The sequence below is a fragment of the Ascaphus truei genome, chromosome 18, assembly GCF_040206685.1.
Source record: "Ascaphus truei isolate aAscTru1 chromosome 18, aAscTru1.hap1, whole genome shotgun sequence".
Taxonomy (NCBI): Eukaryota; Metazoa; Chordata; class Amphibia; order Anura; family Ascaphidae; genus Ascaphus; species Ascaphus truei.
The window spans coordinates 29977432-30001842 of record NC_134500.1 but is presented as its reverse complement, the minus strand read 5'-3'; the positions used below and the strand labels follow the sequence as shown (position 1 = coordinate 30001842).

The following is a 24411-nucleotide window of genomic DNA, read 5'->3' as shown; positions in this document are numbered from 1 at the left end:
AACAATACTTGAAAATAACTGTCAGCCATAATCTCAGTCCTTTGTCATCCCGATTCTCGGTACCTTCCGGCGGGAGCCCTTCTCCAACCGCCCTAATCTACCGTCCACCGGGAGAGACACTCTCGACCACCACCGGGAGAATATTCTCAACCGCCACGTCATCCGCTCACCCCAGGTCCCCCTATCATGGCCGCCTGGGCCTACCCGCATAGGATAGAGCCCAGCTACCTACGATTGGTGCCAGGGGTACAGCGCCTGACCGCCTGCGTCGGCGCCTCCAGCCCGCATGATCTTTACAGGGGGACCGTTACCTGGCAGCCCATCCGCATCAGGTGGAGCCCCGTTTCGGGTATTTATGGTGTCCCTACGATGACTGGCCGGACAGTTCCGCCGAAGCTGTGACGATGGATCTGATAACAGATTCATAAGATATGGTTAGACACAACACAACATTACATTCTCATTTGGGAAAACCAAATCAATGAGGAGCTACTAGCCAGCGCCAGGTTTAAATAGCCCGCTCGAGTATCCCCCCTCCCCCCATTGGCGCGCGAATCTAACAAACCTCATGGTGGGGGGAGGGAGGAAGGAAAGCAAGCAACCGCATGTACCCCCTAGAGGCACAGCAGCCCTTATGTCGGTGATGTCCCCATTTTGGGACCTCTCCCTTTCTTAAAGACTTAGTGTGCCTACTGCGTGGTTACTTACACCCCCCTAACAAACTGAGACGACAGTTTTGTGGAAGTAAAATTGGTCACGGCTTTATTGTTTTAACAATACTATAAAACAACTGTCAGCCATAATCTCAGTCCTTTGTCATCCCTATTCTTGGTATCTTCCGGCGGGAGCCCTTCTCCAACCGCCCTAATCTACCATCCACCGGGAGAGACACTCTCGACCACCACCGGGAGAATAGCTACGTAATCTGCTCACCCTAGGTCCCTGTTACGATTGTGCTCGCCACAAACCGGGACCGGACCGCGGGGCTGAGGTGAGGTTATAGAATCACCGACCTTAGTCCGCGCAGACTGATCCGGAGTGCGCATTTCGTAGTCGTACGTAGCAGGGTCAGGATTGGAGAAGGCAGCATCGTCGTTATTCAAGCAGGAGTTCGGCAACAGGTAGTCAGGAGATCCCCGCTTCAGCTTAGGAGCGTGAGCGCGGGAGTGGCCTCTTCGTGAGGAGCAGCCTTGGCCCATGATGCCGGTCTCAGCAGGAGGAGACAGCAGGCTGGCCGAAGTACACCGCAGGGCAGCGTCGGGAAACCAACGCTTCAGCACAGAAATCAGGAACGGGCCCCCGCATGGAACTAGCAGGTGGCCACAGGAAACAACGCTTCAGCAGTGAACTCAGGAACGGACCCCTGCATGGTACTAGCAGGCGGCCTCAGGAAACAACGCTTCAGCAGAGAAGTCAGGAACGGGCCCCTGCATGGAACTAGCAGGCGGCCTCAGGAAACAGGGACAAGAACCAGAAAGGAAAATACACAGGATACAAGCCAGGGTGGCTAGTGGCAGACACAGTAACGTCCAGGGTAGGAAATTATGCTCGGCACTGTTTCAGTGCCAACGCCCAGTGTATAAAGGACGGAGATCCAATCACAGGAGGAGGGTGTGTGAGCATTCCTCCAATAATGGAGCACAGGGCAGAAGCTGCAATGAGAAGCAGCACATGTGCCAATGATTGCCAGAGGAAGCTTTTGCAACTGCAGAAGTCTGCAAAAGCTGTAATCAAAGCCAGGAGTGGATTCCTTACAGTACCCCCCCCTTCAGGTGAGAACTCCGGACGAACAGAATCCATCACAGATTAGGGGGACATGGAGTTGTTTCTAAACCTCCTTAGGCGAGAGGTGGCGTTGAAAGCCCATGGTTTGTTGGGATTCCTTACAGTACCCCCACCACTGGGTGAGAAGCCTGGGTGGACAGGACCATTCATAGGTCTGGGAGACATCGAGTTGTTCCTGAAGTGTCTCAGGTGAGATTTAGGTCCAAAATCCAGGTGTACATTGGCGAGTGCCGCAAAGGACAATGGTGGTACTGTGGTTTTTGGTACATGGGCAATGGGACCAGGGGACTCCGGAATAGGGACATCAGAAGGGCAGCAGCCAGGTGTCCGGTGCATAGTAATAGTCCAAGAATACGGAACACAGGACACTGGTTGTCGGACAAAAATGACATTGGGGAATTCGATGCAGACAATGGCTTTGGTGGAAACAGCATGAAAGAAGTTGCGAGAGTCTGTAGCTCCCAAGGAATTCAGGGCGGTGGTTAGCGAGGGTATTGGGCGGGCGGGTTCACTGCAAGATATTGGAGCAGTAGTCTTGATACGAACCAGGCTTGTAATCCCAAGCAATTCGAGAAAGCTGGTAGTAGTGTTTACGTAATTGTTGGTTGTGGTACATGCAGTTGCAGGATCCGCCTCCTTTGGCCTCAGAAATTTTGGGGGAATGAAATCCGAAGTTATGGCCCTGGCGAAGGGCATAGAAAGCATCACGGAGACAGTAGGGGACAGCACGTCCAAACCCATAGTGGGGCCATCAAGAACAGGGATGGACGCCTCAGGCAAAGCAAATAGGTCAAGCATGAGTATCTTCGTCCTAGAGAATGAAGACATGCAATCCAGAAAGGACACTTCAGACACCGCACAGAAACCTGCAATTAAAGACTCTGTTTGAAAGGTGAGAAAACAAATCTTTTCTGAGAAAGCAGGAATCCAGGTAAGCGGTGCAACCGGCTTAGGAATAGAAGTCTTGGGGTTAACACTGGGTACCTCCAACACAGAGAAGGAAAACAGAGAACTAGAGCTTGGCTTAGGAGTGGAGGTCCCAGGTACCCAGGTCTCGCCTGATACTGTGGGAGAAGGAATGCGAGATATTACTGCTTTAAACATAGGGTTCTTAACATCGGTAGCTCCAGGCACCTTCCTGAGTTTTGTAACAGGACAGTCAATAGTAAGTACCCCAAGTATTGTGGGAGACACAGGGAAATATAAGTCCATTTTAAAGACGGGGTCTTTTGAAAAAAGAGACACAGCGGGTATTACTGAAAGTTCCAAATGCGATACCCCTGAGTTCGTGGTAGTAGACATACAGTCAGCAGTGGATACCCCGAATACTGTGGGCGAATCAGCGTGTAACAGTATTATTAAAGGAGTGGGTATCCCAGACTTAAAGTCATCTTTAATCATCCCGGAGGCTGTGGCATGATCCATGAAAGAAACTGGGGTAGACTTTCCAATAGAAACAAAGGACATCTTGCTTGTCACTGAAGTGGGTGATTGGAAACCAGCAGGAACTGAACTAGCTGCTGTAATAAGATCAGAGAACATTGTGCTTGTTTCTGAATTGGGTCCCTGAGAATCCCTAGTGAGAGCATCAGACTCCATAGGAGACTCAGTGACAGGGGTTTTAGAACCAATTAAAGGAATTGCAGGTATCACAGACTTAGGGCCTCATGCAGTAAGCGTTGATAAGGGAAATATGGCCATGTTATAGCCAAAATTGGGTTTGAGATTCAGTAAGCGCCGATAAGTGCTTCATATCGCCAGGTTTCGGAGCCGATAATTTGGTTATGGCCAGTCGCCTGCCGATAAGCCTGTTTTCGACACTGATCGCCACTTTTTTAAATCGGCTGGATTCAACAAAAAAAACCAGCTTATCGGGGCTGATCGGCACTACGAAATTGAGATGTTATGGCCGATTTCTCCCGCCAACTAAAGTTGGCATTTTGGACGGGAGAACGATCGCTAAGGCTGCCGGAACGGCACTTAGAAAAAAAAAATCTTCTGTACATCAATGGAAGTCAATGGAGCGGGGACGTATAACAGTATAGTACTGTTTACGTTTCATTGCTCACAATACAAGGGGGATTTGCATTACAGTGTGGGGGCATTCCCTGCATTGTGTCACAGCTGATGTGTCTTATTTGCATAACATTCGACTTTTACATGTTTTCAGCATTTGCGGGTCACATTACTCATCATGTGATGATGTGGCAAGGGAAAATACTATACTACACTCTTAAAGGAGAACCTCACATCATATCACACATTTTACTCAACTCAGCGACAATTATTTACATGATGTTACACATGTCACACATGTCACACATACACAGTATATTCATCTTCCTTTACATTACACAATGCTTGTAATGTGACACGCATCTTTAAACGTTCATGTACATCTGTCTTCTCATGTTTACATATACTTTTGGGTCCTCCCTATTTTCATGACGTCACTTATTGGACGCTCAATCACATTGCATGTTTACATTGTAACCGTTGCATTACAAGCACTTCAACCTAACTTATACACACATGTACAGTAATTCATCATTGGGACACCTTGTAAACTCATTCTATACCAACTATCCTCCTTACACAAATGCATGCATATGCACACGACTATTCATTGTTGCCAACATGTCACAATAACATGGATAATTACACATGTTACACAAAACTTTTCCCACGTCAATCTCAGCCTTTTTGTCTCATTACATGACTGACTCTTGCGTTCACAAGTGTTACATGCATTGCACATGCAACTATTTATTTGCAAGCAATCTTTGTACAAAGCTTCACGTCACATCATTGCCAAATATCATCATTCCCTGCAGAATACACACAACAAATACTTAGAACAACAAGTGCACACAGCTTGCCACAGAAGTACTTTATTATGTTAATGTAACACCTTGCATTTTACTGTCACCTGACATCATCACATACCTATTTAAAGGACGCACATTACCTGCTCATTCACAGCTACTCATTTCAAAATGTTGCGAATGTTTAGGAGACGCAGGAACATTCTTTTCTATGACATGCTTGCTGATCAAGAGAATGATATAGGGCAAGGTAGGGACACACCGAGGGACAGTGACAGTGACGCGTATACGACAGGGACAGGGAGAGGGACAGGCCGAGGGACAGGTAGAGGGACAGGAGATCAGAGGAGAAGACAGAGGAGACAACTTGTGCCTCGTCCGCGTCTGTACAGGGAGAGAACCCTGTTAGATGGGATGAGTGAGGAGGAGATTGTAAGTCGCTATCGTTTGAGTTCAGCAGCAATCTTAGCTCTTTATGAGGAGATAAGGGGGGATTTAGATTTTTTCACAGCCAGAGGTCGTGCAGTCCCTGGGCTTGTTAAAATGCTGTGCTCATTACATTATCTTGCTTCCGCGTCATACCAGACAACTGTGGGCATAGTGGGCGGGGTCTCGCAATCTACATTCTCGCGGGCCTTGACCCAGTTTCTCTATGCACTCAATAGACGCGCTAGGAATTATATTCATTTTCCTACAGAGGCAACAGAGTGGCTGGAAGTCAGGACTGGCTTTTATAATATAGCAGGGATACCATCTGTGCTGGGTGCAATCGATTGCACACATGTTGCTTTGATTGCACCTAGTCAGAGTGAGCATGTGTACCGCAATCGGAAGCACTACCATTCACTCAATGTACAGGTGGTATGTGATGCCACGATGAGGATAATGCATGTGGTACCCAAGTTCCCTGGTTCCAGTCACGATTCCTCTATCCTGAGGAACTCTTCAGTCTTCCATGCGTTCGAAGAGGGACATTTTGAACCTGGTTGGCTGCTGGGTGAGTACATATTTACATGTTCTAACACAAAACACATGTTGATTTAGGAATGTTGGCATTGTACAATTTGATCACTAATGTCAGCTTATGTGTGCTCCATTCATTATAGGTGACTCAGGATACGGAATTAGGCCGTGGCTCTTGACTCCGGTGCTAAACCCTCAAACTGAAGCAGAGGACAGGTACAATGCAGCCCATATATCTACAAGATCTGTTATAGAGAGGACATTTGGCCTACTCAAGACCAGGTTTAGGTGTCTGGACAGAACTGGTGGGGCTCTTCTATACAAGCCTCAAAAAGTGTCTGATATTATCCTTGCCTGTTGCATTTTGCACAATGTTGCACTCAGGCACAATGTACAGTCAGAAGGAAAAAACGAATGGCGCACAGCCAGGGAGCCAGGTGTGGAGTAAAACTGCTTCTTTATTGGTGCATGCAGCGAGACAAGTAATCCCCTTGGTGGGACAAAGACAGGAACCTCCTACGCGTTTCGGACCTGGGGGTCCTTTATCAAGGAGTGTGGGATGTGCTGGGATAAGGCACCTTATATACCTGGTTAATGATAGGTAAATTGAAGAAATCTGCGCAAGATTAGCACATTCGCCCCGTGCGCATGCGCGTGACGTCACTCATGGCGCCGCATCCACTACCCGAGGGATTGTGGGTAAGAAGCGCCCATAGTGAATGTCCGCGCATGCTCAGAATGGAGCGTGAGGCCAACAAGGCTTATCCGGTCTGTATGTCTACTCCTGCCCATAGTGACGTCACCGCGGGACTCTGATAGGCCGATACATGTCGCTGCATCACCAATGATAGTGCTGGACAGCCGACATTGCACCAATCACATCAGATCCCCTGCGCTCACACTAAAGGCTATCGTAGTATACAGGACCTGGAATGAAAAATATATAAAACGCTAACTAATACCCCACAGCAGGGACAAATCAATATAATCACATTATTAGATGTAGCTGCTGTAAGTGGTTATACTTATCCATGCCAATCCCACATATAAAAGACATACAGTTTGACATATATCACACCTTAAAAAAAAAAAACAAACAATCCCCATTATGCATTGAATATGCATTTTGAAACATTGTTCGAAACAAGTATTTATAAAAGAATTAAATTAAAAACAAAATATACAATTAGCAAGACTTTTTTGTATGTCTTCTCTTCAATGTCCCCAAGGTTGAGGAAGAACAAATGTATGATACTTTTATACAAGCAATTATTCATTATAAAGCTCTAATTCACTATTAAACAATCTACATAATTGATATAGCATAAGCAAGTTGTATTTGCAAAAAAACTCAAGAATTGTCATAAAGAATGCTGACAAGGGTGGAGCGGTGGTAGTGCAGAGTAGGGCTGCCTACCTCAAGGAGGCCTATCGGCAACTTGGGGATGCCACCACCTACTCTGCACTACCAGATGACCCCACAGAGAGGTTCTTGAAGTCATATAAAGAATTGTTAGAGGTGGGGGCAATCACACAAGTACTAAACAAAACTGAAAATACATTTTTATGGAACCCAAACCCAATTATACCGGTCTTTTACCATCTCCCAAAGGTCCACAAGACATTGGTCGACCCCCCGGGGAGACCAATCATTTCGTCTATTGGATCTTTGGGAGATGGTTTATCAAAATATATTGATCAATATCTTCAACCCTTTGTTAAAAACTTACCTTCATTTCTATTGGACTCAGGGGACCTCATTAGAAAATTGAAAAATGTCAAATGGAACCCACAATTCATCTGGGTAACTATGGACGTTACGTCCCTCTACTCAGTGATAAGACACGATCAGGGGGTGGCAGCTGTTGAGCACTTTATCGGGGGTCCAGACAGCAATCACTTTCACACAGCATTCATTTTAGATGCTATTAATTTCTTATTGACACACAATTACTTTTTATTTGACCGCACATTTTATTTACAACAGAGGGGCACTGCAATGGGCACGAGCTTTGCACCGGTGTATGCGAATTTGTTTATGGGGTGGTGGGAATCACTGTTTATTTTCTCGAGCACTAATCCTTTTCGTAAACACATTATATTCTACAGAAGGTTCATTGATGACCTGATTATGATTTGGGATGGGGATTCAGACTCTTTGCACAATTTTTTTCACTATATGAATACAAATGATTTAAATTTAGTTTTCACTCACAATTTCAATACACAACACATTGACTATCTGGACCTCCGATTGTTTATTGACATTAAAGGCCAAATACAAACAGAGACATTTAGAAAGCCTAATGCAAGAAACATGCTATTAAGAGCCGACAGCTGTCATCCACCTGCCGTCATCAGAGGTATCCCCAAGGGCCAGTTCCTCAGACTGAGGAGGAATTGCTCTACAGAAGAGGCTTTTTCTCGTCAGTCTGAGGAATTATGCCACCGCTTCCATCAGAGAGGCTACAATCTAGAGCGTCTAAATAATATACGTAATGAGGTTGCATCAACCAATAGAGAGGATCTATTAAATAATAGACAGGAGGATCCAACTAAGGACCCATTGGCCTTAAGTAAGAATAAAATCAATAGAGGCACAAATTTCATGAAGGAGGATGTTCCACTGATGATTACACAATACAATAGATGTAGTAGTCAAATTCAGAAAATCATTCGGAATCATTGGAACATCCTCCAAATGGATGGGAGCCTAAAAGAATGTGTGAAAAAGGGCCCCCGTTTTGTCTACCGCAAGGCAAAAACTATTGCTACTTATATATCACCCAGTTACGTGGCATCCTCCCCTCCCCCCATCAGTAAATTTATAACAAAGGGATCATACAGATGTGGGAGATGTAAAATTTGCCATTTTATGACACCCTCACAACAATTCAGAGGTTGTAGATCTAACCAGGACTTCCCGATCAAGTCGTTCATAAATTGTAACACTCAATACGTAATCTATCTTCTGACTTGTGGTTGCGGAATCAATTACGTAGGGAGGACCATCAGACCCCTAAAAATTAGAATACTCGAACACATCAGACTAATAAAAAAGGGGGACATATCCCACCCTGTCTCCAAACATTTTACACATTGCCCTAAAGGTAACATCAATGGGCTTAAAGTTCAGGGAATTGAGAGAATCTTTTCTAAGGAAAGAGGAGGTGATTTGCTCAACCTCCTGGACCGCAGGGAGGCTTACTGGATATTCATGCTTCAGACCAGAACTCCCTGCGGTCTAAATGTAGAATGGAACCTGTCCCATTTTTTGCAAAAACATTAATTAACTGTATTAAAATAGTCTCAGACAGAATATAATGGCATTATTTTCCAAGCATACTACTGTTTCCTCTGTTTGAGATATTTCATGGTGGTCTTGCTTTGACTAGGTTGCACTTTACCTCAAAACAATTGGGGAACCCTTTCAAAATTTATAAACTATATGGTAGTGGTATAAATCACAACTATAAAATTGTAATTATAATACTAAGTACTGTAAGTCGCCATCAGTTGGAAATACAACTTGCTTATGCTATATCAATTATGTAGATTGTTTAATAGTGAATTAGAGCTTTATAATGAATAATTGCTTGTATAAAAGTATCATACATTTGTTCTTCCTCAACCTTGGGGACATTGAAGAGAAGACATACAAAAAAGTCTTGCTAATTGTATATTTTGTTTTTAATTTAATTCTTTTATAAATACTTGTTTCGAACAATGTTTCAAAATGCATATTCAATGCATAATGGGGATTGTTTGTTTTTTTTTTTAAGGTGTGATATATGTCAAACTGTATGTCTTTTATATGTGGGATTGGCATGGATAAGTATAACCACTTACAGCAGCTACATCTAATAATGTGATTATATTGATTTGTCCCTGCTGTGGGGTATTAGTTAGCGTTTTATATATTTTTCATTCCAGGTCCTGTATACTACGATAGCCTTTAGTGTGAGCGCAGGGGATCTGATGTGATTGGTGCAATGTCGGCTGTCCAGCACTATCATTGGTGATGCAGCGACATGTATCGGCCTATCAGAGTCCCGCGGTGACGTCACTATGGGCAGGAGTAGACATACAGACCGGATAAGCCTTGTTGGCCTCACGCTCCATTCTGAGCATGCACGGACATTCACTATGGGCGCTTCTTACCCACAATCCCTCGGGTAGTGGATGCGGCGCCATGAGTGACGTCACGCGCATGCGCACGGGGCGAATGTGCTAATCTTGCGCAGATTTCTTCAATTTACCTATCATTAACCAGGTATATAAGGTGCCTTATCCCAGCACATCCCACACTCCTTGATAAAGGACCCCCAGGTCCGAAACGCGTAGGAGGTTCCTGTCTTTGTCCCACCAAGGGGATTACTTGTCTCGCTGCATGCACCAATAAAGAAGCAGTTTTACTCCACACCTGGCTCCCTGGCTGTGCGCCATTCGTTTTTTCCTTCTGTCTCTATCTGGATTCCGGATCCCTCATGGCTGGCACGCCTGTCCATCATCCCTGGAGATGACGTGAGTAGGGTTTTATGGTCTCTAGACTTTCATGGTTTAGTGTGACAGATGTCTTTGAGGACTTACAAGTCTTTATTTACCACCCACTCCCACTGGTATCTCCAGGGTTAAATGTTTATCATTGTTGAATTGGATGGAGTCGTCCTGGGTTTGAGCACCCTATTTTTCTCTTTCATCTGACTCCTTACACTGGGGTTAGCTCACTACAGTTGACTCTGTAAATCTACAATCAAGCTTATTTTAGGAGCAGGTGTATGGAATGAACTTTTAAACAAAACTTATTGTCAAGTGCATGGATATCCTCCTGTGTCTTTGAAAGACTACTTATAACTAGTGGTATACCCACCCCTTTTTTAACATTATGGCAGAAATGGAGGACAATGAGATAATAGAAGTGGAATCTACAATGTATGCCTTGAACTGTTGGGATGACTCAATAAGAAAGAAAAGGGCACAACAAGTGTTTGATCGGGTAGTTGATGCTGACACTAAGGACATTTCAGATTTAAAAACACATTTCCAAAGGCTGGAGAGACTTTTGATTTTGAATATCAGAGCCTGGTGGGATATCATTTCCATGGAAAATTATATACTGAACAAAAGGATCCCCAGGGGTCTACGTGTAAAAAAAGTGCCAACATTTGGGTTTACTACCCCCCAGTTTGAACAACAATGGGTTTCTACACTAGACCAGTGCAGTTTCAAATTAATGGAGCTTATCATTGAACAAAAAGTAAATGAGAGAAAAAATCTGCAAACTCAAATCAAAGAACTCCAAGCACAGTTACAAAAATTTAAAGATTTGGAAGGTTTTAAAAACTACGATAGAATATTATCTGAAACAGTGTTAAAAGCAGAGGAAGATATTACTGCAAAAAAACAGGTCAAATACGATAGGGACCGCACCGACTATGAAAAGAAGCAAGTATACAGTTGGCAGCGTGTTAACCCTATCAGAGACAGGGTGAATCAGGGTTCTCAGAAAAATCAACAGCAAAGGGATAAAGTCATGCGGTCCACCCCGCGCAAATCTATACTGAAATCAAAAAATAGTGACCAAACAAGTGGAGATTCTGACTTCTCAGATGTGGATAATCTCTCGCATTCAGTTTCTTTTTTTCAGACAGAAAAATCAGGGCACCATTCTGATGGTCCAGTGGAACCCTCCAGATCCAGATCAACAGGAGCAGACTATACAAGAAGTTATCATGAAAGCGGAATGGGTCAACAATCCTCCTCGAGACAGCAACAGCAGCAAAAAAACTTCCCTCTCTTCCAGAAAAATCAAAAAGAACCAGAAGAGGAAAGAAGAGAGGGCGGCAGATGGCCAGCCAAAAGGAAGAAGTGAGTACCAACCAAGAAATAGATGTTATAAACATATCAGGGGAGGATCTAACCACCGCAGAATTGTCACTTTTGAGAAAAGGACTAAAATATGCTCCAACAATGGATTTTGACTTGTTCAACACCGCTATAGATGTCCACAAATTTGTGAGGAAACTAACTTTAAAATCATTTTTTCATAAACGTTCTCAGTTTGTGGGCCCCACAGATGATAATTCACTGGACACTGTGGGGGGTGTCAATTTATCTGGAGTCCCACCTACACCACACCCGGAAGATTCTGAAGCACCAATAGGTGATCCAGCTCCTTCAACTCCCTCATTCAGAGAGGCTTGTGACCTCCAAGATATGTTGGACCTTGAAGAATTATTGTATGATAATGATGTTTCATCTGAACAGATTGTGATTCCGGAGTTTAGTAACTGGAGGTCTAACCTCAAAAAAGGTTCTGTATTTGATCCTCAATTCTCTAAGGGCCCATTCTTGACGACGTTTGAGAATCTGGTCATTAGGGACTTGCGTATCCTGGCAGAGGGTTATTCCCTAACAAATGTGGGTAAACATAATTTGAATTATAAAGAGAAGCAGGCTTTATTGTCTTTGCAAAAAAACTCAAGAATTGTCATAAAGAATGCTGACAAGGGTGGAGCGGTGGTAGTGCAGAGTAGGGCTGCCTACCTCAAGGAGGCCTATCGGCAACTTGGGGATGCCACCACCTACTCTGCACTACCAGATGACCCCACAGAGAGGTTCTTGAAGTCATATAAAGAATTGTTAGAGGTGGGGGCAATCACACAAGTACTAAACAAAACTGAAAATACATTTTTATGGAACCCAAACCCAATTATACCGGTCTTTTACCATCTCCCAAAGGTCCACAAGACATTGGTCGACCCCCCGGGGAGACCAATCATTTCGTCTATTGGATCTTTGGGAGATGGTTTATCAAAATATATTGATCAATATCTTCAACCCTTTGTTAAAAACTTACCTTCATTTCTATTGGACTCAGGGGACCTCATTAGAAAATTGAAAAATGTCAAATGGAACCCACAATTCATCTGGGTAACTATGGACGTTACGTCCCTCTACTCAGTGATAAGACACGATCAGGGGGTGGCAGCTGTTGAGCACTTTATCGGGGGTCCAGACAGCAATCACTTTCACACAGCATTCATTTTAGATGCTATTAATTTCTTATTGACACACAATTACTTTTTATTTGACCGCACATTTTATTTACAACAGAGGGGCACTGCAATGGGCACGAGCTTTGCACCGGTGTATGCGAATTTGTTTATGGGGTGGTGGGAATCACTGTTTATTTTCTCGAGCACTAATCCTTTTCGTAAACACATTATATTCTACAGAAGGTTCATTGATGACCTGATTATGATTTGGGATGGGGATTCAGACTCTTTGCACAATTTTTTTCACTATATGAATACAAATGATTTAAATTTAGTTTTCACTCACAATTTCAATACACAACACATTGACTATCTGGACCTCCGATTGTTTATTGACATTAAAGGCCAAATACAAACAGAGACATTTAGAAAGCCTAATGCAAGAAACATGCTATTAAGAGCCGACAGCTGTCATCCACCTGCCGTCATCAGAGGTATCCCCAAGGGCCAGTTCCTCAGACTGAGGAGGAATTGCTCTACAGAAGAGGCTTTTTCTCGTCAGTCTGAGGAATTATGCCACCGCTTCCATCAGAGAGGCTACAATCTAGAGCGTCTAAATAATATACGTAATGAGGTTGCATCAACCAATAGAGAGGATCTATTAAATAATAGACAGGAGGATCCAACTAAGGACCCATTGGCCTTAAGTAAGAATAAAATCAATAGAGGCACAAATTTCATGAAGGAGGATGTTCCACTGATGATTACACAATACAATAGATGTAGTAGTCAAATTCAGAAAATCATTCGGAATCATTGGAACATCCTCCAAATGGATGGGAGCCTAAAAGAATGTGTGAAAAAGGGCCCCCGTTTTGTCTACCGCAAGGCAAAAACTATTGCTACTTATATATCACCCAGTTACGTGGCATCCTCCCCTCCCCCCATCAGTAAATTTATAACAAAGGGATCATACAGATGTGGGAGATGTAAAATTTGCCATTTTATGACACCCTCACAACAATTCAGAGGTTGTAGATCTAACCAGGACTTCCCGATCAAGTCGTTCATAAATTGTAACACTCAATACGTAATCTATCTTCTGACTTGTGGTTGCGGAATCAATTACGTAGGGAGGACCATCAGACCCCTAAAAATTAGAATACTCGAACACATCAGACTAATAAAAAAGGGGGACATATCCCACCCTGTCTCCAAACATTTTACACATTGCCCTAAAGGTAACATCAATGGGCTTAAAGTTCAGGGAATTGAGAGAATCTTTTCTAAGGAAAGAGGAGGTGATTTGCTCAACCTCCTGGACCGCAGGGAGGCTTACTGGATATTCATGCTTCAGACCAGAACTCCCTGCGGTCTAAATGTAGAATGGAACCTGTCCCATTTTTTGCAAAAACATTAATTAACTGTATTAAAATAGTCTCAGACAGAATATAATGGCATTATTTTCCAAGCATACTACTGTTTCCTCTGTTTGAGATATTTCATGGTGGTCTTGCTTTGACTAGGTTGCACTTTACCTCAAAACAATTGGGGAACCCTTTCAAAATTTATAAACTATATGGTAGTGGTATAAATCACAACTATAAAATTGTAATTATAATACTAAGTACTGTAAGTCGCCATCAGTTGGAAATACAACTTGCTTATGCTATATCAATTATGTAGATTGTTTAATAGTGAATTAGAGCTTTATAATGAATAATTGCTTGTATAAAAGTATCATACATTTGTTCTTCCTCAACCTTGGGGACATTGAAGAGAAGACATACAAAAAAGTCTTGCTAATTGTATATTTTGTTTTTAATTTAATTCTTTTATAAATACTTGTTTCGAACAATGTTTCAAAATGCATATTCAATGCATAATGGGGATTGTTTGTGTTTTTTTTAAGGTGTGATATATGTCAAACTGTATGTCTTTTATATGTGGGATTGGCATGGATAAGTATAACCACTTACAGCAGCTACATCTAATAATGTGATTATATTGATTTGTCCCTGCTGTGGGGTATTAGTTAGCGTTTTATATATTTTTCATTCCAGGTCCTGTATACTACGATAGCCTTTAGTGTGAGCGCAGGGGATCTGATGTGATTGGTGCAATGTCGGCTGTCCAGCACTATCATTGGTGATGCAGCGACATGTATCGGCCTATCAGAGTCCCGCGGTGACGTCACTATGGGCAGGAGTAGACATACAGACCGGATAAGCCTTGTTGGCCTCACGCTCCATTCTGAGCATGCGCGGACATTCACTATGGGCGCTTCTTACCCACAATCCCTCGGGTAGTGGATGCGGCGCCATGAGTGACGTCACGCGCATGCGCACGGGGCGAATGTGCTAATCTTGCGCAGATTTCTTCAATTTACCTATCATTAACCAGGTATATAAGGTGCCTTATCCCAGCACATCCCACACTCCTTGATAAAGGACCCCCAGGTCCGAAACGCGTAGGAGGTTCCTGTCTTTGTCCCACCAAGGGGATTACTTGTCTCGCTGCATGCACCAATAAAGAAGCAGTTTTACTCCACACCTGGCTCCCTGGCTGTGCCATTCGTTTTTTCCTTCTGTCTCTATCTGGATTCCGGATCCCTCATGGCTGGCACGCCTGTCCATCATCCCTGGAGATGACGTGAGTAGGGTTTTATGGTCTCTAGACTTTCATGGTTTAGTGTGACAGATGTCTTTGAGGACTTACAAGTCTTTATTTACCACCCACTCCCACTGGTATCTCCAGGGTTAAATGTTTATCATTGTTGAATTGGATGGAGTCGTCCTGGGTTTGAGCACCCTATTTTTCTCTTACAATGTACAGTCAGACCTAGCTGAGGCTTTGGTAGACGAGCATCCCACCCATGTAGCTGCTGAAAATGAACAAACAGCCAGTGGTGGCCAGACACGACAGAATCTCATCAATTCATTTTTTTCTTGTAAGTACAAACTCATATGTTCCTAGTACTACTTTTATAGTTTAATTATGTTATATTAACAATAATGTTTCTTTATATAACCTTCTGTTAGGACACAGATGAATATGGGTTGCACACCTTTCTTTTCTCTGCTGTGTGCACAAAGGGATGTGGCACCGGTATGTTATTGTTGCACAGGTTATATAATCCCTCTTCAATTGTACTTTAGTTGTGTGTATGTGAATACAACTTGGGTAACAAAGCAATAATATTTTAGCATTGTGTTATTCCTTATGCTAAGACAAAACACATATTATGCCCATAATCATTCATGCTTCTAGTATGCTTACATACAATGTTATTGGTGCAGTGTAACATGTACATCCATATGATGTGTACACCAGGCTGATTTACATTTTGAATGTCATGAAATATACATGGTGTTGTACATTTAACACCAAATACACACTTTGCTGTGTTGTTTACGGTACTGAAGATGGCATGTCAATGTTTGCAATTTATATATTGTTCCTTTGCATTATAGGTATATCTCCAGTATGACTGATCATGGTATGTATATTTGCTGACATCTCTCATAAGATGTGGCTACCTCAATCTTCCTATAATTATTGGAACTAAAAACCCAACATATTGGTTTAAACACAAATGTTACATATATGTACTTTCTGTATCATGTATATGCATTTAGCTACTCTTGAGCTTTCATGTGCATTGTATTACAAAATGATTACTCACATTTCATCACATTTTATGTATGTTTCCTTATAATTTCCATTAATGTAATATAGAGGTGGTTGGAGAAAAGGGGATAACTGTACTTATTTGTTTACTTACGGGAGCACATTCATCAGTAGCATAGACACACTTTTTAAGACAACTGTTTGTGTCTCTATCAATTGGTGTAGGATCCATGTATAACACCGACAAATGATAACACCAGCTTTATTATGGTAGCTTATATCATCATATTGACTATACTATGTATTTCTAAACGATTAATAAACACAGTAAACTATAGTTAGTTAGGTTAATGAAATATACACTGGCGACACACTTTATTCGAGCTCGGCTAGTCCCACGAATTCGGGTATACCCGGGTGTATTGAGGTTTGTGACTGTTTTCTGCCCGAGTGCATTGAGGTATTTTCCATACAGGGATTGAAGCATTTTATTCCCGCTGGCTGCAATACTGCACAGTATATATATATATACTGCATTACAATTCATGAATTTATGCCATCTGGTAGACACGCGAAGCATTGCAGCCTATTAAATCCTAATCATTATCATTTAATAGATCAGCCGCCCGTCAGCCAGGCATGAACCCAGGCTGGGAAGGCAAACGCAACGGGGCTTGTCAGAGGTGAGGAGCGGCGCATTCCAGGTATATGCCAGGTACATACTGGGTATTTGCTCGAATAAAGTGTGTCGGTGCAGTACACAGAAACGTACTTCATAACATGATGGTGATGTCATATTCAGAACATCATGCATTGGAGGGGACCATAACATCTGGCCAGTAACATTATTTGCTACAGTCCCAAACCATTTTATCTACATACCCATGTAACAAGAGATTTTAAAAATAAATGGCTACTTGGTTGTAAGTGTCCTTTACATTGGGAGAAGGAGTGGCTCACTGAGTAAAGACACACACTGGCACTGATAGTTTGAAGCAGGGGAGTCTGGTTCAATTCCCGGTGTGGGCTCCTTGTGACCTTGGCCAAGTCACTTTATCTCCCTGTGCCTCATGCGGCAAAAAAACATTTGTACGTTCCACGGGCCAGGGACCTCAGGCTGAAACATGTGTCTGTAAATCGCTGCGTACAACTAGCAGCCCTATACATGAACATGCTCATATTATTATTATTATTGTTACATAGTTTCGACAGTCATACGTTCCATTACATATTAGAATACACAAATGTGTTAGCAGAGTGGGAATGGTTGTTATATATAAAACACACCATGTCATAAAATGTTAGTAGTCATTAAAGAACACTCAATAAAAATTCATGAGGCACTCTTTTGCAACATCATTATGTTAATTAAGTGCTTATGCAATATAGGCATAAGGGTATCACATTTTTAATTGTTTGTTAATAAGCGCTGCAAGCAATATAAAATTAGTTCCATATGTAGTATAGTAGTCGGTGGCTCCTCCTCACAATCATCTCATATAAAGGTAGACTCTTCTGAAATCATACATTGATCCGATTGTATCTTCCCCGACATCTCTGAAATACAGCAAACACATGATGGTCAAAGATGGCACCTTACTAGATATGCATCCGTGACAACGCGTTACGCAGCTCTATATGATTGTGTAGATACACACGTCAGTCACTTATATGTTAGAAGTAAAACTGTTCATCAGTATGTAATGTTTCTTTAAATTTGTAGCAGGCATAACTATGTATAAGAAGTGAACGTTGCCTGTATACTGAAAGATGTGCGCGCACATCTTTGTGTGCGCACGCACTTCACGCTTGGCTCCACTAACTGTTAGCGCATGCGCAAAACAAAGCGTACGTTGTGCGTTCAATACATGTTGAAAATACCAGTAAACATAACATCTTTATTTCAAATACAATGAAGACGAAACTACATTCGTTCTAAACGAGTACATCTGTATTCTTTTTAAACAGACGTGTTTGAACAGAAAGCACGGCCGATAACACAATGCGCAAATGCAATACGTGTGACGTCATGTTAAGCCAGCGTGAAACGCACGCTAACACTCCTCCCACTCAATTAACATTCGGCTAACGCCCAGGGTACGCCTACAAACACTGAGCCGCACGCATCACACACTGCAGTTACCGTTACTATAACAAAACATGACAGCCAATAGGCTTTGAGGCGCGCACGTCGCTTGGGGGCGGGACTTACATCACTAATCCTTTTTAAGGACGCCTTGGCCCATGACAAGGGTCCCACGTCATACGTGGTGGACCCGGTTTTCAATGTTGTAGATGTTGCATGATAACAAAACAGGTATGTGTTAGAGTAATGGTAAAATGTTGCTAATATGTTTAAAGGGATAGGAAAGTACGTATATTTATTCCGTCAGCAATGTGTACTACTCTTTCAGGTCCTACTATATTGTATTAGGAAACAATTTGTTTGTGATCGCTACATGTTATGCAGTCTGCAATGTTACGCTGTATCCACGCATTGAAAGTGAAAATGGTGGTTACAAAAAAAAAAAAATTTAAACGCAGAGTCAACGCATAACGATTGTTATATTTACCATTCTTCTAGAATTAACTCTTCGCCTGGCTGCAACTGGTCGCTCCAGAAATGCAAGGCATTTTCATCCACGCTTAACCCAACCGCTGAATCCAGTATGGCACATATCTCCTCCAGGATGCGCTCATAGGAATCGCCACTGCTTTCTTCAAATAATTGGTCGGGAGGTAGGTTCATTTCTTCGGGTTCCCATTCCAATGCATTTTCAGCTGAAAGGCTTGGTACATAATCATAGTACTTTTGTTCTTGTACAATGTGGGTTTCAGGAATGGAGGCTGCAGATATTGCAGCACGTATCGATTCAAACGGATCAGTAGTAGCGGATACATTGCTATTGCCATTAGGAATAAATATGCCTTTCACGACAATATAAGTGCCGTCTTTCAGGAGAAATTGTTTTTCCGGGGCAATCTTCCAGAAACCATAGGTGTGTTGTAGCTTATCCTGGTCACGTTCAAAAAAGTCATTACTTGATAAAGTGAATCTTATTGAGGAATTAAAATTCCGTGCATGCTTACGGTCTTGGTAATAAGGATATTTTGCTCGAATGAAATCATCGATTTGGCGTGTGCTTGCTTTCTGTCCGCGACTGTTCAAGATGGCTTCACAGATCATGTACTTATACCCTAAAAGGGGATTAATATTGTTAACGAATTCATCAGCCATGTCTGAGTAGCACAAAAGCTGTGTGCAGGTCTGTGTTATTTGCTCATCAAAATGAATGTGCTGAATGGCTAACAAACTCCTGTTTTTCCTTGTCAAGGTCAACAAAACTAACTACTTTGACTCCTTATTTCAAACGCCAATTGGATTTGTTTGTCTAATTGGGTTAACAGTTGTGGTTCGTGATATGGGACTGTGGGAGAAACATTTCTCCTTCTTTTATCTCGTTTGTGAAAAACATCCCTAGACTTTGAATGCGTTCACATAGTGTTTTTTTGAAAACTAACAAAGACCAGTGTGTGAAAATATTTCTTAGCCAGGCATATCAGTAAAAACACACCTGCAAAAAGAAATGTTTTTTCCCCGCTTACATTTCTGTGTGTATGTGAAAGTCTGGTTAACTCCCTGTCTGCATGAGTTTAAATACGTGTGTATATATATATATATATATATATATATAAATATATCTCTTATAAAAATATATATATATTTATATATTATATTTTTTTTTTTTTTATATTGCAGGAGTACACACAACATTGATGGCATTAAGTATACCTTGTATGAAACCTATTTAAATGGTGAGAAACATGATTGAATTAAGTAATAAACATTTGTTTAAGCACAATACTGTTAGAGTCTCATACTTAGGATATTTCTCAAACATTAGGCCTGTATTATTAAAATAGTGTTTTCACAAGGAAGCATGAAGTGTATTAGTTTGTGTATACCAGTTTATATAGTACTATATATATATATATATATATATATATATATATATATATATATATATATATATACATATATATATATATATACATATATATATACACACTCACACACTCACACTCACACTCACTCAGTGTGTGTGTGTGTGTGTGTGTATATATATTATTATACATTCTGAGATGTTATAGAAACGAACACACAACTGATTAAAGGACAAAATTACAATGGCCAAGCAAGGCAAAGGTAAGTAATAATTTACACATAATCCTGCTGTACACGTACAAGAAAGATGTTTGCACTTACTTAGGTGTTTTAATAATTGCATGTGACTAATATGCATATGCAATTCTTACATCAATTAACACACCCAAATGCAATGTTTTGCTGCAAAGTCAATGGCAGCTTCTCTAAACTTAGCAACTGGCTCCTGGTGGACCATTACTGAACAGACGATTACAACATAAATATTTATAACACAATTAATTATGAGTGTTAACATTTCCAAAACTTCACGTGTACAAGAACATAGTTGAAAGTTTGGAAACAACACAGTCTTCAGCATACATACAATAGTAATTAGATAATCTGAAGTCAACAAAACAAGGCCAAAGACATATTTTCTGAATTATAACATTTATTTTTTTTGTTCCTTTTGCGAGCGAGTAACAGGCCTGCTTGTTGTCTCTTGAATTTTCCTTTTTCTTTTGCCACCAACTTTAGGCACAACAGAGCCACTTTGAGTGGCCTCTGGCACTTCACGGGCAGGGCTTGTGGCCAGTGACTGTTCACCTACGGGGCTTGTGGCCAGTGACTCACCTACAGGGCTTGTGGCCAGTGACTCACCTACAGGGCTTTTGGGCAGTGATTCACCTACAGGGCTTTTGGGCAGCGATTCACCTACAGGGCTTTTGGGCAGCGATTCACCTACAGGGCTTTTGGGCAGCGACTCACCTACAGGGCTTTTGGGCAGCGATTCACCTACAGGGCTTTTGGGCAGCGACTCACCTACAGGGCTTTTGGGTAGTGACTGTTCACGGACAGGGCTTGTGCCCAGTGACACATGTGAGCAAGTTGGTAGACACTGCAGAAGTGATGGTTGGTCTGTTTCATGTGTGTCTTGTTTTGTTTTTGTCGCCTCCTTTGTAGGTGTCTGCTGCTGAATTTGTACAGATGGCAGCGGTAGGATGTCATCAGGAACCTGCACAGCAATGTCTGCTACTTGACCGGTAACATTTGGGCCTGGTGAATGAATATCAGATGAATGTGGTGAAAACTGACCTGCATGAACAGATCCTGGCTGGGAGGTGTTGAATTGTGGTACATTAGTCATTCTCCAGTAATTAGCTTGTGTTTGCTGAACAACTAATGCTTCGAATGAGGTGTTGATTTTTTGCAACTGTTTAGGCACTTCAATGAAGACTCTGTGGAGATGTGCCAATTGTGATACTGTTTCTTCCTGCAGTCCAATCATCCTTTCCAGCACTGTCATCATGTCTGAATGGCGATGATTTTCTGCGTCCACTATTTTTCCCTCTGAAGCTACAATTGCATCGTATGTGGAAGTTGATGGACGATTTGGCGGTACAACAGTTTCTATTGGCACCTCTTCATGGTCACATGATTGTATTTCAGTCTCTTCTGTGGCGTCATCCTCATCATACTCATCATCCTCATCACCATGATGTTCTAAAAAGAAATGTACACATTATTAAATGGCATGTTAATGTATGCTGTGTTACTATGTAATTGTACTGTGTCCTAAGTAACACCTAACATGTTAGCATACGTTTTATAACCTCATTAAAAACTACCTTGACTTACGAATAATGTTTGGACTCAGTATGAAATATGAATGAATGAAAAGTTGCTCTAAACTCAGAAGTCCTACATGATAATTAACATCACTAACACAATACATGTTGCCTTACACTTAATTTTCACTGACACTAAGTAATCCTATTTAAAGAAGATGTGCAAAACAAATAATGCACATGACAACATAACATATAGAAGAGCACATATTATATGGCCAGCAAATGATACACTCACCTTCTAGTAGTGTTGAGCTGGCTGACCCAGGTGAAGACACTTGTTCCATCTCAGGTGACACATGTCCTCCAGGGGCAACTATATATAACAATAACATAAGTTTTACATTTACATGTGTAAATATTGAACAAACACTTATTGTATGTTCTGTATTTATGATTAACTAACAACATCAGTTCCTTAACCGAAAATGTGTGTGAAAGTGAACATAAATAGTTGTAATAACACTGTACATGCCTGTGTACTTAGAATTTTTGAGTTCCCTAACATACAACATACTATGTTTCTGCAGTAATGCGTGAGGATAAATAGATTAAATGAGTACATAAAAATCATATGTTGTGTAGTGATATCAGTATCATAATGTACATAACTATCATGAGATGACCATTCACAATGGTTATCATGAAGGTGGTCATATTGCAAAAAGTGTTGTTTTTGGTAGAGGATATGTGTGGTACATTAATCGAAGATGTGGCACACCTGAATGTGGCTGTGACTCAACAAGACAACACATGCAGTGTGTGATAATGTGTCTTTCATAGTAGTTCAACTATAGATATGAGTGAACTAATGTGTGACGTACGCTTTGATAAGTAATGAGTTGTTGGGGCATTTAGTAGCTAGAGTTAAGCTTTCAAATGAGTGTGATTAACTTCAGTTGTGCTATTCAGGTTGTAAGAAAGGTATTCCCTTCCCCAAAAAGCCTAATCAGCCACACCTTTCAATGACTTGAAACAGGTGCAAATGGTGTGAACTAAGTTGACCGTGAAATGAGGCTGTAATTAGTGTGTGTGCTGAACCCCACCCCCTCTGTTGAAGTGTATGCTGTGATGAGATATTAATTGCAGCTGCTTTAACACAATGGTAGATGAGCTAAGTAGTCATCTGCAGTGTTTAAGTTATGAAAACAATGACATAACATATGATACGTGTGCCTCATTATGCTGTCTGTATATGACATAAAGCAAAAATGGACCTTTTCATAAGCAACTATAGATGTGTTAGTGCCAGTGATGTTTGTAGGCCGTTACATGCAATTTCTTTGATGCATGCTTAAAATAGGCAGTAATGTCATGTTTGTCGGAGTAAAATCAATAAAATACACAATAATATGATACATATTTCTGTTCTGTACCTGTAGCTACTAATAATTTCTCATGAACATGTGTTACACATGTGTACTACCCTGTTGTTCCCCATCTTTGCCCACCATCAATTGCTTCCACTGCAGCTATGCATTTTGGGAATTCACATGTAAATGAGCACGCAATGGCACGTGCTATATTAGTTACTGCTTTTAGTAGGACTACTACATATATGTCTATTTTGAGATATATATATACAGAATCAGACATATACATATATAGATGCAGGTATGCTTATATTGTGAAGACAGTATAAAAAGCAGTGTAAATATGCAAAATAACTGTAAGCAACGACACGCCTAGTACAGTAATATTTATCACCTGCTGGAAATTGTGACGGATAAATTCCAATGTCACGGTCACCAGCCAAGCCTTCCACGACGACGGTAAGTAATTTTGGCCGAAGCAGCTCCTCCAATGGAGTCAATATGAGACGTTGTGGTGTGGGCCCACCTCCAGTGCCAGTAGCATGCACGCGTTGGTCTTGTATTTTCTTTTTCAATTTGGACCTAATATCATCAAATCTTTTCCGACAATGATACTTGTCCCTGACACTATTCCCACAGGCATTGACACCAATGACTATTGTGTCCCACATTTCTTTTTTGCTTGCTGCACTTGTCCGCCCTTGAAAAACATATAAAAGATATGAGGTAAATTAATAATAATATAAGCACCAGTTTCCTACACTGCTAGCTGTTCCAAGAGATAGCAAACATGCTGTTTTATGTGTAATATGTGCAGCACATGAGCATTCACTACTAAACCTATACATGTAAGCAAGGTTGCATTCATTTTGTATGCAGTTCTGGCAAATTGACCGCCTGTGTTTATTTGTCCTTGTAAGGCATGATAAAAAGCTGTGTTTCCACACTAATGAACATAGAAAGATATTGTGTACCCATATTTGCATATGAACAAAACTCAGATGACCTAGGATCACATGTATTTGAATAATAAATGTAAAGTTACACTTACCTACTAAATGTCCATAGAGACTGTCATAGTGCTCCAGAATGCCAGTGACAAGAGCCCTATTTTCCTGGTCA

The 24411-nt window shown here is 41.5% G+C and overlaps 2 protein-coding genes across 2 annotated transcripts in view; both read right to left on the bottom strand.

Annotated features, from left to right (window-relative positions):
• The window catches only part of CD276 (CD276 molecule), a 37053-nt gene extending 29719 nt beyond the window's left edge, over nt 1–7334 (bottom strand). The window contains exons 1-2 of the mRNA XM_075576160.1: nt 7304–7334; nt 312–410 (exon numbers count right to left, since the gene is read on the bottom strand). Coding sequence (XP_075432275.1) covers nt 312–410; nt 7304–7334 — 130 coding nt within the window. The remainder of the gene's footprint in view (nt 1–311; nt 411–7303) is intronic.
• A 6252-nt stretch (nt 7335–13586) lies between these two features.
• On the bottom strand, nt 13587–23960 carry LOC142469197 (uncharacterized). The gene is made up of 4 exons (XM_075576159.1): nt 23684–23960; nt 22215–22292; nt 21613–21851; nt 13587–13721 (listed from the first exon to the last, which is right to left on the bottom strand). The coding sequence occupies exons 1-4, from the start codon at nt 23958–23960 to the stop codon at nt 13587–13589; spliced, it is 729 nt and encodes a 242-aa protein (XP_075432274.1).
• Nucleotides 23961–24411: the final 451 nt, after the last annotated feature.

Coding starts and splice junctions, on each gene's coding strand:
- LOC142469197 (XM_075576159.1), bottom strand. CDS start 23,960: ATGTGGGACACAATAGTCATTGGTGTCAATGCCTGTGGGAATAGTGTC. Junction 22,293..23,683: donor TCCGTCACAATTTCCAGCAG/GTGATAAATATT, acceptor TGTTATATATAG/TTGCCCCTGGAGGACATGTG. Junction 13,722..21,612: donor TTGGACTGCAGGAAGAAACA/GTATCACAATTG, acceptor TCTAATTTTTAG/GGGTCTGATGGTCCTCCCTA.